This window comes from Mchenga conophoros, linkage group LG9 (genome assembly GCF_057382185.1).
Source record: "Mchenga conophoros isolate Kocher_MC1m ecotype Shallow Benthic linkage group LG9, M_conophoros_male_GT1.1, whole genome shotgun sequence".
In the NCBI taxonomy this organism is placed as follows: Eukaryota; Metazoa; Chordata; class Actinopteri; order Cichliformes; family Cichlidae; genus Mchenga; species Mchenga conophoros.
Window position 1 is genome coordinate 36,055,249 of NC_140534.1, and position 18,196 is coordinate 36,073,444.

An 18,196-nucleotide genomic window follows, 5' to 3' on the forward strand; every position below is an offset into this window, starting at 1 on the left:
GGTCAGATTCAGGTCAGCGGGGAGTCTGACCACGAGTCACTGTTCTCGAGCCAATGAGCTCTGTCGCTTCTGCTGTGTCGTTATCCTCAAAATAAAAGGCAAACGTATTGTTTCATGTGTTTTCAAACAATCGGTGTGAAAATCTGTCCTTGCTCATCATCATCACACACTTTTTAAATGTGTGTGTGTGTGTGCGCAGGTTCACCGGCTGGTGGTCGTCGATGAAGAGTCTCGCATTGTCGGTATTGTCTCTCTGTCTGACATCCTGCAGGCGCTGGTCTTAACCCCTGCAGGTACACACACACACACACACACACACACACACACACACACACACACACACAGGCTCTGTAAATTCACAGATAGAGCTGGGTGTCATCTGCATAGCAGTGTAAATGTATGCTATGTCTTCTAATGATGCTGCCTAAGGGAAGCATGTATAATGTAAACAGAATTGGTCCTAGCACTGAACCCTGTGGAACTCCATCACTAACCTCAGTGTGTGAAGAGGACTCTCCACTTGAGATAAGATAACCTTTATTAGTCCCACGCGTGGGTTACAGCCGTGGACAGTTGCATAGAAAAATGAAACACTGAATAAGATGTCAGTTAGAAACATTTCCATGAACAAACTGGAGTCTATGAGACCGATATGATACAAACACCACCTAAAGACACGATGATGGTTTGGAGGAAGAGCAGAAAACATCGAGCGGTGCCTCAGACCCGGCTCGCCTCACCTCACCCTCTGTCTCTGTCTGCAGGTCTGGGGAGGAAGGAGTCTCTCCCCCCTCAGCCGACAGCTCTGGACTCAGCGGGACCGGAGCAGGACCGAAACCAAGAGCAGAACCAGGACCTGGGATCAGAGCCTGGAACAAATCCAGAAACAGAAAGTAAACCCGAGTCAAATCAGCAGGAGGAGGAGGAGGAGCAGGAGGCCGGGGACCCCGAAACAGGAGGAGAGACCGATGCTGCAGAGACAGACAGAGAGAGAGAGGAGGAGGAAAACGAGGAGAGAGAGGAGGGGGGAGAGGATAAAGATGAGGAAACAGAAGGAGAGAAAGAGGAGAGGGAGGAGGTGACAGAGGGAGAGGAAGATGGAGGGACAACAGAGGTGGAGGCTGAGGAGGAGACCAAAGAGAAGGCAGACAGAAACAATGATGAGGAGACGGAGGGAGACAGAGGGGGAGGGGCAACAGACGAGAGAGAGGGAGGAGAAACAGAGATGGAGGCTGAGGAGGAGGACAGAGAGGCGGGAGGGTGTGAGGAAGAGGAGGGCGATGGTAATGAGGGGGGAGGTGAAGAGAAAGGCGGGGTGGAGGAACAGCCAGATGAAGGAGTGAGAGAGGAGGAGGCAATGCCAGAAGGAGGCGGGGACGGGGAGGCAGTGTGACATCATCGCCCGGCTCCTCTGGACTGTCGTCACGGCTCGCCGCGCTCCTCTCGAGCCGACCACCGTAGAAGAAGAAGGGGTGGGATGCACAGTGCAGGCGTATGATTGGACAAGTCTTCTGAGGGTGGGCGGGGCCTGTGGGTGATTGATGTATGCTAGAGCCAATCAGGGATCTCTGGTGGTCTCTTTATTTAATCCTCAAACTTTAATGGTGACAAACTGTCACGTGTTTCATCGACAATCGCATCATTACCGTGGCAACATGAGCGACAGCAGCGCTGCACCTGCTGCAGGCACCACAGATCCCGAGCGATCCGATTGGCTCACTGATTCCCAACAGGTAAAAAAAAAACAATACTCGTTTATTCTGTAAACAAAACCCGCCCTCTGTTATGTCATGAAGGGGCGGGCCCATCGCGCTGTCGTGGTGCCTTTGAATCCTGACCACGGTCTCTGATTGGTGGAGAGTTTTATCGATGACTGGTTGTGCCACAGGTGAGTGGAAGAGCTCACCTGTGTACCTGAGGTGATTGTACGAGTGCGTCTGTTTTATTATTTTGTGTAAATCTGAACAAAGATGAGTTTTATTGTTAATGTAATCATAGTTTCTGTGGTGAGCGGGGCGGGCTGCAGGTGGCGCTAACACGCAGTGTGCACCACCAGACACGTGAACCTTGTATATAAATACTCTATCCCCAGGGACTCTGGGAAATGTAGTTACAGAGCAGGTTGTCCCAGCTGTGATGTGTTCGCTGACGTCGTGTGTCAGAGAGCTTCTGTCAGAGCGTCGGCGTGCTGCTGTTCAGACGATGAATAAAGCGTCCTGATGTTTTGCTGTGCTCGAGTCTTCTTTTCTTCTCTGCTGCTTCCTGCTGAGCTTCGCCCTCGTCATTAGATTCAGGCTCAGGTGGGTACAGGTGTGCCTGGTCTCAGTCCCTGTGGATTGAGACCAGGCACACCTGTACCCCACTCCAACCTTCTTCATCATGCAAATGAAGTGCAGGCTTCATCAGGGCGCGCCCTGAAAACTCAGCGGCGTCCACAGTGGGCCTGATCCCAGGATCCTCTCTATCCAGCCAGGTGTCAAAGACTGTGTGACGCCTTATTAAGTGTAGTAGCAACGCACTCTGGAAGCTAACGGCTCAAACCTAAAGCGGAGGAATCCACTGCCATCTGTTTCTAAGAGCGACGCCGTCACGACACACACATGATCTAAAACACAGTCTAGACGTCACAGCCGAGGAGAAAGGCCCGAGCGCTGAACTCGAGGAGGAATCGAGCTAAATGTCAACACAGCGCACCTGAAAGTAACCATGGCAACAGCCACAATGACATCGATGTCCACTGTTGCTGAGGTCATGATGTTAGTGTTTCTATGCTGCGGCACGAAGACGAACAGCTGGCTTCATGAAATCGGTGATGCAGATGTCCGTCGTGCAGCTCATCAGTGATGTGCTGAAGAGTCGTTCTTCCATCACACGTGTCGGCTGACGTGGGCTTTTTAAACAAACCTGTCCTAATAATAATCACTGCAGCTCGTTTACTTGCTAATGCTAATCTGTCCCCCACAAACTCACCGCAGGTTCATCCACAAACAGCCCCACCAGCTCCACCCTCTGGAGGTGGATCTGCCCCCCTCCGTGCAGATTACAGCGACTTCATCATCAACAGACGAGATGACAGTAAAGATTTTAAAACTGTAAAATGAAGTCTTATGACATCAGGTCCCATCTATGGGACAGTCGGTGAGGACATTACCACCCAAACTGTGACGCCAACAAACCATCAACTTAAAATACACAATAATACCTGTAAATATCCTATACCGAACTGGAGATTGTTATTCATGCTTTTATCTCATCACGACTGGACTATTGCAATTCCCTGTTTACTTGTCTAAACAAAGGTTCCTTGGAGCGTCTGCAGATCGTTCAGAATGCTGCAGCAAGACTTTTGACGAAAGTTTCTAAATATTCACATATAACACCGTTGCTCATGCAGTTACATTGGCTTCCTGTCGAATTTAGAGTCCATTTTAAGATTTTGGTTTTAACTTTTAAGGCTCTTCAACAACAAGCACCACCATATATTATTGAACTTTTGCAGCCCTATGCCCCTAGTAGGTCTCTGAGGTCGAGTAGTCAGGGCCTACTTGTCACTCAGTATACGAGACTGAAAACTAGGGGTGATTGAGCTTTTGCTACTGTGGCCGCCAGACTGTGGAATTCTCTTCCTCAGGACTTACGATCCGCTGATTCATTGATTACTTTTAAAAAACAGCTAAAAACACATCTTTTTAAAACTGCTTTTTGCTAACTTTGTTTGTATCTTGTCTTTTTAATCTGTTATATCTTGTAAAGCACTTTGTGATCTCTATCTAGAAATGTGCTATATAAATAAAATTTTACTTACTTACTTAAAAAGGAGGTAAACAGGAAGTGTTACACACCTGTGTGTGTCGCAGGCTCTAGGCAGGATACGTCCCTCATCACATGGGTAAAAAACCTTTGTATCAGAGCCTCACTGATGATTCAGCTCATTTTTCCTGCACAGATGATCCATCAGTGTTCGTCTTACATTATAGAGCCATCATACAGTATTTATTCCTTTGTATTATCAGCATGTTTGTCATTATGTCCAGAGCAGGCAGCCAACAAATGCATAAGTCCGTCTGAATAAGTCAATATGGAAGGAAGGAGGGGGCGTGTCTCAGAGTTACCTCCCAGCCAGGCTCAAACACCAAGTGGTCGGCCAGGGCCTGCACCTGGCTTTAGCACTGTGAGGTGCTGACATGCACAAACATGGAGGCATGAAGAGCAGCCACAGATGAGAAAAGAGTGGAAAAATGTAACCAAACATGAGCTCATGGCCTTCTTTGGATTGACTGTTCTCGCAGGAAGTGAGAAGGACTGGGATGTCCCAGTCAGTGTGTTTGTACAAGGCCACTATGTCAATTCAAAGATTTGAAGATATTCCCTGTTTCTTTGATGCCAAGAGGACCAGAGCCTACCGACTGAAAACAGACCACATGGCAGCTTTCTGCTGCGTGTGGGAGCTGTGTGATTGTGTTACAGAGGCTGAACAACGTGTGGGAGGAGCCAGCTCCTGCAGTGGCTGCAGAGCACGTTTAAGAATATGTCATCTTCACCCAAATGAGACAAATGTCTTATGATTATGTGGAAGAGTGGTGACGCAAAAACTGCAATTTCTCAAAATGAGTTAAAAAATAAATAAAAATGCAAATGGCCTCATGTCACAAATGTGTTTTATGAGGAATACCTGGAATATGAAAATATTACAACTGTTGGTTTCAAAGAGTTTGAAGAATAAAAACCGAGTTCACTGCAAAAACACAAACAAATAAAATGATTTGGAGCAAAGAAAATTTCTCTGTGTCTGAATTAAACTGTGCTAATCAGGACGGATGACAATCACTCTCATTTGATGCCAAACTGCATTATTTTAAACTCGTGGGTCATTTCCAGGATATTTCAAATCAGACTTCAGTGGTGGCAAAAACAGATGTTTAACATCAGGCAGCGAGGTCACAGCGCTCACACTCCCACACAGCTGTGAGGAGCTCTTACAGACCACGGTGACTGTGCAGAGGGACATTTGTAGAATCAGCAGACACGTTTAACCGGAGGCACACACAAGTCCACTCTGCTTACTGGCTTTTAACTGACATTAGAAACCTCGTGGAGGACGGCTGTGTGAGGGTTGTTGTTAGTTTGTGTGTAGGCCTTCCTGCTGCTCGCACTGCAGCATGACTGTGCAGCTGATGCTGTTCATGCTTTCTTCAGAGACACACCCACTCCACCTGCACACTCACAGCAAAGCAGATGTGTTACCACGTAATGAAGTGATGCCTCTGCAGGTGCTTGCAGTCGACACATGCAAAGGAACGCTGTCCTCTGATGAGACCGATGATGAGATGTCATTACCGTAGGAAAATCCACACAGTGTAGGTCTGTGTGGGTCTGAGTAGGTCTGTTTGGGTCTGAGTGGGTCTGTGTGGACTGAGTGGGTTTGTGTGGGTCTGTGTGGGAGTGTGTGGGTCTGAGTGGGTCTGTGCGGACTGAGTGGGTCTGTGTGATCCTGGTGATCCTAAATCCTGGAGCTTGTTCCTGGGAACGTCTTCAAAGTAAATATTAAATGTTGTGTTTTTGTTGAATGTTTATAAAACGTAATTTGTATCCATTTTTGTTTTTTCTTTAAAGTTGTAAGAATATGCTGACCTAGTTTTGTTACGTAACTTTGTAATTCCTTTTATTGGAAAAGGTTTTGGAAAGTGATTGGTTCATTGGCTCATGGACCCGCCCATTAATCAGGGAGGGGTGTGGTGAGGATGGTTTTTTGTTTGCCAAATGTCTGATGGGAGGACGGGAGGGTTAGAAAATGATTTTTTTGACCACTTTTGAAGTTGTTAAAGCAAATTAAGGTAACTTTCGTTAAATTTTAAGTTGTAAGAAGTTATTTGGTTGATTTTTGTTTATAATTTTGCACGAAATAAACGGCATATGATTTTTAAACAATGGAGTCAGAAGTGCGCTCTAAAACAAACCTCCTGTTGCCACCCACGGCCTTTTCTGGGACTTTGTTGGTGTTTGGAACATAAAAGGCCGTGACATTAACCAATCAGCTGCAGTCTGATCTGTAGTTTCCTGTTAGCATGTAAAGCTTAGACTGAACAGTATACTCTACGTTACAGACGCTGACTTTGTTCTGATGAGCTGCCAACCACAGTCAAAGAGACGTGTGGGCACTGAGACAAGGATCTTACATGTTTGCAAGATTTCTTGCAGGAGCTCAAAGTATCAGGTACTATATAGTATCAGCTGTATATACCTGTAGTACTGTGTATATACCGTATATACAGTATTTTACATGCAGAGCACCTCGAAGCGTCCTTAGATATTAATTTAAAACATTCTCGTACAGACTGGTTTTTATTTTGATCATAAACAGCTTCAAACATCACAGATGGAAACAGGCTGGTGTCCTGCACGTGCTCCAGGGATGACTGGACAATCCATGTTCACATCCTTCCTGATGAAAACAGACCTTTCAAAATAAAAGTTTGACCACAACTGTAAGGAGATCTCTGGTTCTGTGAGAGCACCTGAACACTTACAGAGTTTAGAACAGGGGTGGGCAACTCCAGGCCTCGAGGGCCGGTGTCCCTGCAGGTTTTAGATGTCCTTGAACCAACACAGCTGATTTAAATGGTTAAATTAGCTCCTCCCCATGTCCTGAAGTTCTCCAGAGGCCTGGCAACGAACGAATCATGTGATTCAAGTGTGTTGACCCGAGATGAGATCTAAAACCTGCAGAACACCGACCCTTGGGCCTGAAATTGCCCACCCCTGGTTCAGAACCATGATGGGTGCAGCAGTTAGCCATGTTGGCGTCCTTACGCGAGGTTCTCTCTGATGTGGAAACTAAAGGAGTAAAGATGTTGGTAAACATTAGCTGATGTTTGTCGCTGCTTGATGAAAATAACAAGAACTGTTCAGCAGGATCATCATTCCACTGTATCCTGAAGTATAAGATCATACAGGATTGACTGCATGTTTTCGTTCCACCGTAATCCTGTAAGGTGAACACTGTGGATCCAGACTAAAGCTTAGATCCACTCCAGCTCCCCCATCAGTCCTGCCTGAAGGTTACAACATCTCTGTTTTACAGTTGATTCAAAGGAAATCTGTAAGTGTTGCTGGATTCAGTGACTTCAGTTCCAGGAGCCCAAAGAATGGCAGCTGATTACCAAGTAAAGTACTGGTCACATCAACACTGCATTGTTACCGTACTCTGTGTAGTTGTTAATAGTTCCACATGTTTTGGTTAAACGCTGTGTAGCATCGAACACTGAGAGAAGCTAAGCTTTGTCTAACTGTAATCTGAATGTTTTAGCAAAGTAATGCAGTATTTACTGCAGTATTTACTGCAGTATTTACTGCAGTATTTTGGTCCATGTTAGGTGTCACTGTTGGTTTGACGCCTGTTACCCAGGTCACGTGACTCAGATTGTTCCAGAGGCTCCATCGTTCTCTGCAGCCCCTCCAGCTTCCTCATCCTGTGGGCTGTGCTGTGTGCAGCAGAGCTCTCTCCCAGTCAGTGCCACAAACACAGACTATTCATCTAGAACAGGTGGAGAGATGTGTAAGCGTTCTTTACGTTAAATACAACCTTCGTTTTCATTTTATTCTAACAGTAATTTAGATCAGTGCTAACTGAAAACCAAGAGTGTATAAAACCACCAGGAGCATCTCCAGATGTGCTAAAATACTTTGGGGATTATAGGGAACCTGAGTTGTCCTCGTCCAGCTGCTCGTCCCACACAGCAGAGCTGTTCAGCAGTGACGCCTCCTCCTGTCCTGGTGGGATCGTTAGTCCGTCCTCCAACATGCGGTCCAGACCTGCTCGGAGTCCAGCAGACGCCAAAGATATGAATGACATCAGGCCGTCCTCCCCCAGTGAGTGAAGGACATCCTGGTACGTGTTACTGTAATCCAGACATTGCACCAAAGTCCTCCTACTCTGTAAATACATCTGAATTTATTTTGGATTTCAGGTGTGTTTCCGATCAGTATCAGATCTAACCACGCAGTCAGGTAATAATGTGCAAACGACTGACCTCTGAAGGTGGCAGAGAGGAAACTCGCTCTCCCTGTTCCTCAAACATGATCTGCGCTGCGTGACAACGACACAGCTGTACAGAACACTGACGAGTTCATTTCATTCATTCTTATTCATTCTGTATCACAGCCAATCAGATGAACCAGATTTTTTTAAAAAATAACACAAAACAAACAAACGGTCAGGACAAAAATTTCTTTCAGGTACATAAACTATGAAGTAGTCAACAAAAAACCAAGTGCAATATGCACGACACAGACTCAGAGATGGAGCGAGCTTAACGGGCTCTTTCTCCCGTCAATCACAACAACTCTGTTATTATTTCATTAGCTGTCGTTTATTTGCCAAAGTCAGTTGTTGTTAACAGGGCTGCTGATCATTGCTTGTTAGAGCTGCATGCACAGCTTTGAGAACAGTGTTTAATAAGTGTTCATATTTATTTGGGACTTAGCTCTACCTCCTGGCTGTAGCTCAGGTGGTAGAGCAGGTCATCTGCTGATCGGACGGTTGGTGGTTCGATTCCTGGCTCCAACAGTCTGCATGCCTATAATGTAGAATGAGTCCATTTAGAAACAACTTAAAGTCTAATGCATTAAGGCTGTGATGGATTTACTGACAGTTTGAAGAGGATCACAGATGAACCTCAGCAGCTTCCATATCACAGCTTATGGACACTCAGCACAAAGCTGTTATTTTTCGTGTCTATTGTGCAGAACAAGAGTTTTCAGCACTTTCTGACAGTAGCTGACAGCAAACACAGAGAACCTGTTAAAAACTCAGCCGAGTGAGACGTCGTGTTTCAGTCGCTGTGGACACTGGTCATGAGGGGTTTCCTCGGCATCACTGTGCATCACACACAGGTGACTGAATCTGTGAGAAATCTGGAGCTACATGTGACCGATACAGACAAACGATTCGTGACAATGCTGCCAGCGTGTGGAGAGCTTCCCCACTGAGCAGGTGAGGAACATGATGATGATGATGATGGTGATCAGAGCTCTGGCACGTCTTCACCTCGGATGATCTGACGCAGTAGCGGCTGCTATGGCAAACACAGAGATGGCTGTCAGAGACCATCTCCTTCTCTTTGAAAGTTATCTAAGCTGCACACAAGCACAACATTCAAAGACGTGTTTGAAGCTGCTGCTGTGATCACAGGTGGACTTCAGCCCCGAGACAAGTGGAGGCAGTTCTCCAGTGTGAACATCTGATCAGCAGGAGCTATTGTTCACAGCACCGAGCGGATGCTGCTGAGGGAGATGCCGGACGTCTGGAAGCCTTTCAGCGAAGCAACAGATTTGAGAAAATAGTTTTGATCCGTGATGTCCCTCAGTCACCACATGGAGAAGCTGAAGCCGCCGTCTGTTTCCTGAATGGCCTGGTCAGGAGTCTCCAAGCATCTTTGAACACAAGATTCTTGGAATCTTTATCCGTGTCCGAATGGATCACTGCCCCCTCAGATCCAGTGACCTCACAGCAGCTGCTTTGGATCCTGGATCCTGTCGGGACATAAAGACAGGTGACACAAACCTTAAAGGTAAAGACTGAATTTAGTGGGAGTTTTTCGTCTAAAATTGTAATAAAGGCTCTTTGCTGTTGTTAATTTGTTTGGTCAGATCATCTGCAAAGTCAGAGTAACCTGTGACTCCTGGTGATGATGGAGGACTCTGCTGCTTCCTGTAAGAGGCAGAGGAAGGATGTCGATCCTGCTGATGCACCGAGCGCCTCTGGGTCTTCCTGCACTACTCCATGTGGCCACCGCAGTTTGGCAGCTCTGCATGGAGAGCTGCAGTGGAGCTGCAGTGGAGCGAGTTCAGCTATGGTGGCATCATTTTACAAATGACTGACAGACTGCAATGCAGAACAGTTAGTGCACATTCCTGTTCATTGTTCACTTCGTGTGTGTGTGTGTGTGTGTGTGTGTGTGTGTGTGTGTGTTACTCACACACACACACAGAGAGCAGACGACACAGAGGACACGCTAATCATGCTGCAGTAAATTTACTGCGATGGCTGTTTGCTCTGTACAGTCTCCCGTCTGAACAGGAAGTTCTGGTTTTTCATTGAATGTTCATTCTGTGACTCTTCTTGCAGCTGAGCTGAGCTGTACATTACTGAGGTGCAATTTCAGGATCACTTTGTGTATATTCTGCAAGTTCCTCAGGTGTTGAGATAAACGCAGATTTCAAAAAGAACACATGGTCTGTTATTTACATTTAACATATAACTGCAACATTGTTTAAAAAAAAGACTTGAACGGACTTGAAATTCAAAGATTCGGACTCGACTCTGACTTGAGGATAAAGACTTGAGACTTGGTCCCACCTCTGGAGCAACACATGGAAGATTAAATTAAATGATAAAACAGTTACAAACTGTGTTGCTGAATAATTGATGTTCATAAAAAATGAGCTCATTCCAAAGCTACCAAACACTGAGGATGAAACGGGTAAACCTTCACCTTCTCGGAGCAGCCCTCCACTCCACCAACGTCACAACACTGCAGCTGTTTGAGGCCTGAAACTGAACGTGTGTTTTTAGAGGACCTGTTATGATGGAAAATATCGAATGATTGCTCGAGACTTTTTACAATTAACCATGTTACTGATTTTGTTAAACATCCTGTAATCGTGCTCTAACAAGTTTAAAAATCATATACACTTTAAGGACACATTAGATAAAGTTGAGTTGAGCAGTTTTATAGTATAACGTGCATCTGTCTGCCCAGCATGTGTTAGAGCTCTGTAACTGAGTATTTCACCGTATTAGCTTGTGATTGGTGTCTATGTGGACCAGGGAGAGACGGCCTCGCTCCGAGTAGCTTCTTCTCACAGCACAGCCTGGTTCTACAATCTGTGAGAAGATCCCTGCAGCATCATGTCGATGCATGGAGGCCATCATTGTCCCCCTCTGAACACAGACACCAAATATCGCTGAACCATTGGATGGGTTTGATTTCTGATAGCTGACATGATGTGCTGTATGTTCCTCTCACAGACAAGTCAGAGCCATGCAACAGTCTGAGGATGTGCTGAGAGAGTGGAACGTTCACAGGTGTGTGATGGTGTTCAAAACAGCGCGCACCATCAACCACGCACTTTCAGCGTTTATCTGAAGAGTGACACTTTATTAGGAACACAGCACTCGAGTCCTGTGGAAGTGCCGGTTTGCAGATGTGCTGTTGTCAGGTTGGTATCACTGAGGCTGCAGGGACCTGTGTAAGCTGTGCCCCCCCACTCGATCCTCAGAGGGTTTGTAACGTGCTCCCCACCAGCTGCTCTGTGCAGGATGAGCGGAGCCAGCAGGGAGGCGTGTCTGTGCGCCTCTCCTGCTGTGGAGGAGCTGCTCGGGGTTTGTTTCTGCTTCATCGCTGTGTGGTCATGTGACCAGCTGAGCAGGGCCCTATTTCAGGAAGCCGGTTTAGAAAACTCAGAGTGAAAAACGATACTCAGGGTTGAGTAACCCCGAACTGTCCAACTCGGAATATTCGGTTTCAGAAAGGCTGATAACAATTAGTTCAGTCAACGCGGAGTTGCTTTAACCCCAAGTTAAGCGCGCGCACGAGGATACATAAAGCCCTGATTAGTGGAGCACAGATTAAGCGAGTCACCATGGAGACGGAGGGAAAGAAGGCGCGGTCAATGTATCTTACAGCGCTTGAGGCCGAAATTCTGATGGCAGCATATGCCGATAACATGCAAATTCCGCGGAAAAAAAGTAACACAGCCTCAGCTGCAAAAGAAAGAGAGCATGCATGGCAAAACATAGCCGACAGAGTCAATGCGTGAGTGTTAATATAAATATTGATCTAGGGATTTCCACCCATTTAACACGTTATTTTATTTTATTTTATTTTTTATTTTATACATTTTATTTTGTGATGTGAGCGCAGGTGCAACCCAACAGGCCCCAAACGTTCCTGGCAGCAAGTAAAAATGAAATATAAAAATATAGTCCAAACAGGTAAGGTGTAATTGTATTATGAGCCATAGTGCTTGGTCTGTTTGTCCCATGTAAATCAATTGCAGTTAGAGGCTACATTAATTTCCCCTCTGTAAGCACTTATTGAAATTATCTGAGCACATTACAAGTACATATTTGCTTACTCTGTATGCTCAAATGTGACCCGTTATAGCCAACAGAAAAAAAGCGGAGGCCCGAAAAACAGGTGGGGGTCCTCCACCACCACCACTCACAGAGGCTGAGCAGTTGGCTTCCACATTTGTGATAATGTTGGCAGCATCACATATGATCTTCACAGTGCAGAGAACACAATTAGCATCCATTACTATAATGAAATAATTTGTTAGTTTGACATGCTACAGGGAACTATGTACCTGTACATTAATGCTGTGGAAAGACTTCCTGTTCACATAGTCTCCTTCATTTACTGAAGGAGCAATGATTGGAATGTGAGTGCCATCTATACAGCCAATCACGCCTGGGAACCGTGAGAATAAATGTAAAATTTAAGTAGTAGTCCAAGTATCACCACATCATGAATTAAGTTCTGTTCATCCTGATACCTGCAATTTTGTGGCATCCCTCTTTGATAAATCTTGTGGGTCTGTGACCGGGGAACACCACAAACGAGTACACGAGACGTTTCAGTGCAACTGTAACATTCCTGACTGCCCGACAGACGGTAGCCTTGGAAACGTGCTCAGCGTCACCAATATTATACAGAAAGCTCCCGTTTGCAAAAAACCGAAGTGCAATACAAATAATATGTACAGAACTGAGAGGATGTCCGCGATGTGTCACATGAGCAATATTAGGCCTGAGGATGTTATTCAAATAACTTATAGATTGTGCTGAAAAACGGTAACGTTCACACAGGAAATCATCAGGAAATGATAAAATGTCCAAACGCGCTCTGATCACTCTCTCCCGGCGGAGAGCTCTGCGGAGAATTTGGGCTTCAACATCTACTGGCTCTTCAAGGAAGGAGCACGCCATGTCTGACACTTCCTACAGTCAGGTTTCCGACAAAGAGGCGGAGACAGTCAGGGTTAGTTGAAGTAAACCTGCTAGGGGGCAGGTTAGCTTCACGGAGTGTGTCGTCATAGTAACTCACTCAGAATTAATCTAAACTCGCTTTGTGAAACCGAAAACCCAGAGTTTCCGTTAACTCAGGGTATACTTACTCAGAGCTTGCACTAAACCGGCTTCTTGAAACAGGGCCCAGGGCCCTCCGTGAAGCTAACCTGCCCCCTAGCAGGTTTACTTCAACTAACCCTGACCTTCTCCGCCTCTTTGTCAGAAACCTGACTGTAGGAAGTGTCAGACATGGCGTGTCCCTTCCTTGAAGAGCCAGTAGATGTTGAAGCCCAAATTCTCCGCAGAGCTCTCCGCCGGGAGAGAGTGATTAGAGCGTGTTTGGACATTTTATCATTTCCTGATGATTTCCTGTGTGAACGTTACCGTTTTTCAGCACAATCTATAATTTATTTGAATAACATCCTCAGGCCTAATATTGCTCATGTGACACATCGCGGACATGCTCTCAGTTCTGTACATATTATTTGTATTGCACTTCGGTTTTTTGCAAACGGGAGCTTTCTGTATAATATTGGTGACGCTGAGCACGTTTCCAAGGCTACCGTCTGTCGGGCAGTTGCACTGAAACGTCTCCTGTACTGGTTTGTGGTGTTCCCCGGTCATAGACCCACAAGATTTATCAAAGAGGGATGCCACAAAATTGCAGGTATCAGGATGAACGAAACTTAATTCATGATGTGGTGATACTTGGACTACTACTTAAATTTTACATTTATTCTCACGGTTCCCAGGCGTGATTGGCTGTATAGATGGCACTCACATTCCAATCATTGCTCCTTCAGTAAATGAAGGAGACTATGTGAACAGGAAGTCTTTCCACAGCATTAATGTACAGGTACATAGTTCCCTGTAGCATTTCAAACTAACAAATTATTTCATTATAGTAATGGATGCTAATTTGTGTTCTCTGCACTGTGAAGATCATATGTGATGCTGCCAACATTATCACAAATGTGGAAGCCAACTGCTCAGCCTCTGTGAGTGGTGGTGGTGGAGGACCCCCACCTGTTTTTCGGGCCTCCGCTTTTTTTCTGTTGGCTATAACGGGTCACATTTGAGCATACAGAGTAAGCAAATATGTACTTGTAATGTGCTCAGATAATTTCAATAAGTGCTTACAGAAAGAAAATTAATGTAGCCTCTAACTGCAATTGATTTACATGGGACAAACAGACCAAGCACTATGGCTCATAATACAATTACACCTTACCTGTTTGGACTATATTTTTATATTTCATTTTTACTTGCTGCCAGGAACGTTTGGGGCCTGTTGGGTTGCACCTGCGCTCACATCACAAAATAAAATGTATAAAATAAAAAATAAAATAAAATAAAATAACGTGTTAAATGGGTGGAAATCCCTAGATCAATGTTTAAATTAACACTCACGCATTGACTCTGTCGGCTTTGTTTTGCCATGCATGCTCTCTTTCTTTTGCAGCTGAGGCTGTGTTACTTTTTTTCTGAGAAATTTGCATGTTATCGGCATATGCTGCCATCAGAATTTCGGCCTCAAGCGCTGTGAAATACATTGACCGCGCCTTCTTTCCCTCCGTCTCCATGGTGACTCGCTTAATCTGTGCTCCACTAATCAGGGCTTTATGTATCCTCGTGCGCGCGCTTAACTTGGGGTTAAAGCAACTCCGCGTTGACTGAACTAATTGTTATCAGCCTTTCTGAAACCGAATATTCCGAGTTGGACAGTTCGGGGTTACTCAACCCTGAGTATCGTTTTTCACTCTGAGTTTTCTAAACCGGCTTCCTGAAATAGGGCCCAGGTGTTTGATGATATAATCAATGACTGTTGATATCATGACTTTGTAAATTGTAAATATTGTAAAACTTTTCTTCTGTCATTTAATGGTCGGGCATTGTACAGCTACAAGCATTTCACCCCCATGTCATACTGTGTATGGTTGTGTGTGTGTGTGTGTGTGTGTGTGTGTGTGTGTGTGTGTGTGTGTGTGTGTGTGTGTGTGAGACAAGTAAAATTTGAATTTATTTTTGCGTGTGTAGTTTCCTGCTGAGGTGGATAAGCATGATGCTATGCCGTCCGACAGGTCTGCTGTGATTTCCACAGAAAGACCTCCCCCAGTTTCAGGTTACACTCACTTCTTTGGAAGCTGAAATCAAAGTTCAGAGACAAACTCAGTGTGAACACATCACAGCTCCTCACATTGAGAGAGCAGCAGCCCTGAAGCCCGTCTGACAGGCACCAGCGAGTGGAAGCGCTCCTTTCTCTGTCATCGTTTCGAGCTGAAAGGTGAGTGTGTCTGCCGTTTCTACCTGAAGCTCCTCGTCAGGCTCTGGCTTGGCCTTTGAGGGCGAGCGCCACAGAAGGTTTCCTTCCTGCGAGCCTGACGTCTGCTCTCGCTGGTGTCGATTAAAAGCAGCTGGAGGCCATCTTTGTAAACCTGCTGAGAACATCTGCAGGGTTTGCTCCTTCTTTCACACTTCATCATCAGCCAGCTGTGTGTGATCGCACCATCTTTAATCTGAGATCAGGTTCAAACCAGTTTGAGCTGCAGTGGCAGGAAACAGCTGAGGGCGGGGCATGCTGACATTCCCGACTCCTGATTGGTGTCGGGGGTGTCCACTGCTTCTGCGTTTTGTTTGTTTTGTGCAGAACGAGTAAACGAGAACAGCCTGTGAAAGATAAGTCGTGTGCGAGTTGAGGCACCTTTAGGCTCCGCCTTGCTGGCGTCTGCTTTTTGAAGATCTCTGTGAGTTTGGGACTGACGGCCGTGGACGGGATTTAAAGTTCCTTCCATCCATCCTGTATCCCAGCTGACCCACAGCCGAACTGGGTGATGATCCTGACCAGTTTAAAGAACATTAATGCAAACTGACCACACAGAACACGTTACCATCACATACACATCATACAGACTCTGTATGAACCCATGTTGTTCGTGCAGCAACAGGAAGTAGTTTTTATTGCAGAGTTCATAGAGGTCATGCTTGAATATTTGTGTTCGTTTGGGGAGGCCTTTTGCTCCTCCCCTTTCACAAAGGATGCTCCAGTGTGTCCTCTGCTAAAGGAAGTAAAGGAAGCACTGAAGTGCCTTTAGTCCATAACATGTGGAGAATTCAGACAGCGCTGATGAGGGCAGATACTTCCAGGTCACGCCTCCTTCCTGAACTAAACCCCGCCTCTTTCTGTGCCTCTGTCATAGTCGTCCATGTGTTTGTGGTGCACTGATTTATTACTGGAGATGTTTGCTAACACTGACTGTGTTTCACGTCGGCGCTCTCACAGTGTAAAGCTGGATCTGCGTCATCGCTTTACACCCGCGTGCGCTCATTACCCATGATGCATCAGAGTCTGATCACAGTGTTTTCTGATGCTAGCAGGAAGCCGAGATGACGGAGCCGGACCTCGTCAACATCCTGGAAGACATAACAGATGAGGAATTCAAGACCTTCAAGTGGAACCTGAAGAACGAGCGGTTTAGAGACATCGAGCCCATCAAAGTGAACCGGCTGTCGACGGCGGAGCGGTGCGACGCCGTGGATCTGATGGTGCAGAAGTATGACATGGACGGAGCCGTGCAGGTGATGGAGAGCATCTTTAAGAAGATCAACAGGAACGACCTGGTGAAGAAGCTGCGAAAGGTCATGGGTCAACCTGCAGGTCAGTGAGGCTGTGGGCAGGCGTGCACTTCCTTTAACCTGTTTGAGCGTTTGACATTCAGGTGACATCATCAGGGTCAGAGCAGCGTCACGCTGTGACAGGACGTGCAAACAGGAAGTGTGTGCAGAGTGTCTCTCTCCCTTTTAAGGTACATTCAGAGCAAACAGCTGATGGAAGGAGCCGCCCGAGTCGGAGCTGCTGGATTGGATGTTCTCAGGAACTCTGAGGCTCCCGTGGTCGGAGGTCTTCGGCTTCACGCCGAGGCTCCCGTGGTCGGAGGTCTTCGGCCTCACTCTGACCTCGGCATTAATCCGTCCTCCTCTCTCTCACAGGTCTTCCAGGTCCCGATCTGCCAAAGACCGCCGCCGACTCCTCGGCAGAGGAGAAGTTGGCGGCCGTTCGCTCTCAGTTTATCGACAGAGTCTCCGAACCCGTCCTGATGAAGCTGCTGGATAAACTCCTGGAGCGCCGCGTCATCATCGATGATGAAATGGATTTAGGCGGAGTGGGGAGCAGGGCGGATAAAGCCCGACAGGTGATTGGCGTGGTGCGCAGAAAAGGATCCCAGGGCAGCTCGGCTCTGATCGCCGCTCTCTGCGAGGTGGATCCGTGCCTTTCACGGGAGCTGCAGCTGATGTGACGCACTGCCAGATGTTCAGCACTCACAGGAGAGCAAATTAGGAATCATCTGTAACACCCAGAAGCAGCTGATACAGTTCAATGTTTAATCCTCCAATCCACTTACAGAAACACGAGCGCGAGGCTCATCTATTTGGTTTGGTTTTCACATCAAAGATTTTCACAGAGACGATTTTCTATGCGTCTTTATACAAACAAAGATGTTCAAACAGCAGAACATGTCAGAGTTTCAGCAGGTTTCAGGACTAAAGTGTCCCAGAAACAAGGCTTTGAGTCAAACCTGAACAGTCGGCTCTGTGAAAACCTTCAGGATGGATGGAAACCAAGATCTCTGACTTCCAGTCTGAGAACAAAACAATCAGGAAAATGACTTTATTTGTAGAATTTTCATCGGACACTGATGTTAACGAGAAGTTTATTAGATTTTATGGAAACATTTTAGAGCTGATTAGAATAAAAGTCCAACAGATTAATGAGGATTTTGGCTGTTTTCATGTTGTTGAAGTCAAACGTGTCAGAGAGCAGAGGGTCAGAGTTTCATGTTTCTTTCTGTAACTCTGATCAACGTGAAAATAAAAGATGAGTTTCCTGTCGCTGTGTCTGCTTCAGTCTGTAAAGTAACCTTGAACATATTCAGTAACTGACAATCATTAGTGTGGATCATTGTGGGTTTCCACAAATGGATTTGTTACAGGCAGGAAGCTCTAATCTGTCCATCTTCATCTGTACGGGGCGATCGTGGCTCAAGAGTTGGGTGTTCGCCTTGTAATCGGAAGGTTGCCGATTCGAGCCTCCGCTCGGACAGTCTCGGTCGTTGTGTCCTTGGGCAA

At 46.1% G+C, this 18,196-nt stretch overlaps 2 protein-coding genes across 8 annotated transcripts in view; both read left to right on the plus strand.

Annotated features, from left to right (window-relative positions):
- LOC146567815 (5'-AMP-activated protein kinase subunit gamma-2-like) overlaps positions 1-2,232 on the plus strand; it is a 39,017-nt gene extending 36,785 nt beyond the window's left edge. For all 6 annotated transcript variants that reach the window (XM_085285705.1, XM_085285704.1, XM_085285707.1 and 3 more), the window contains 2 exons: positions 200-293; positions 765-2,232. In XM_085285705.1, coding sequence (XP_085141831.1) covers positions 200-293; positions 765-1,393 — 723 coding nt within the window. In that variant the 3' untranslated portion in view covers positions 1,394-2,232. The remainder of the gene's footprint in view (positions 1-199; positions 294-764) is intronic.
- A 12,984-nt stretch (positions 2,233-15,216) lies between these two features.
- Positions 15,217-17,959, plus strand: LOC146567817 (uncharacterized). 2 transcript variants are annotated; one of them, XM_085285793.1, is made up of 3 exons: positions 15,217-15,356; positions 16,445-16,727; positions 17,060-17,959. In XM_085285793.1, exons 2-3 carry the CDS (start codon positions 16,457-16,459, stop codon positions 17,365-17,367), a joined length of 579 nt encoding a protein of 192 aa, XP_085141919.1. In that variant the 5' UTR covers positions 15,217-15,356; positions 16,445-16,456; the 3' UTR covers positions 17,368-17,959. The 2 variants fall into 2 exon arrangements, with proteins under 2 accessions (XP_085141919.1, XP_085141920.1); XM_085285794.1 differs by having other exon boundaries at positions 15,223-15,356; positions 16,448-16,727.
- The last annotated feature ends 237 nt before the right edge of the window (positions 17,960-18,196 follow it).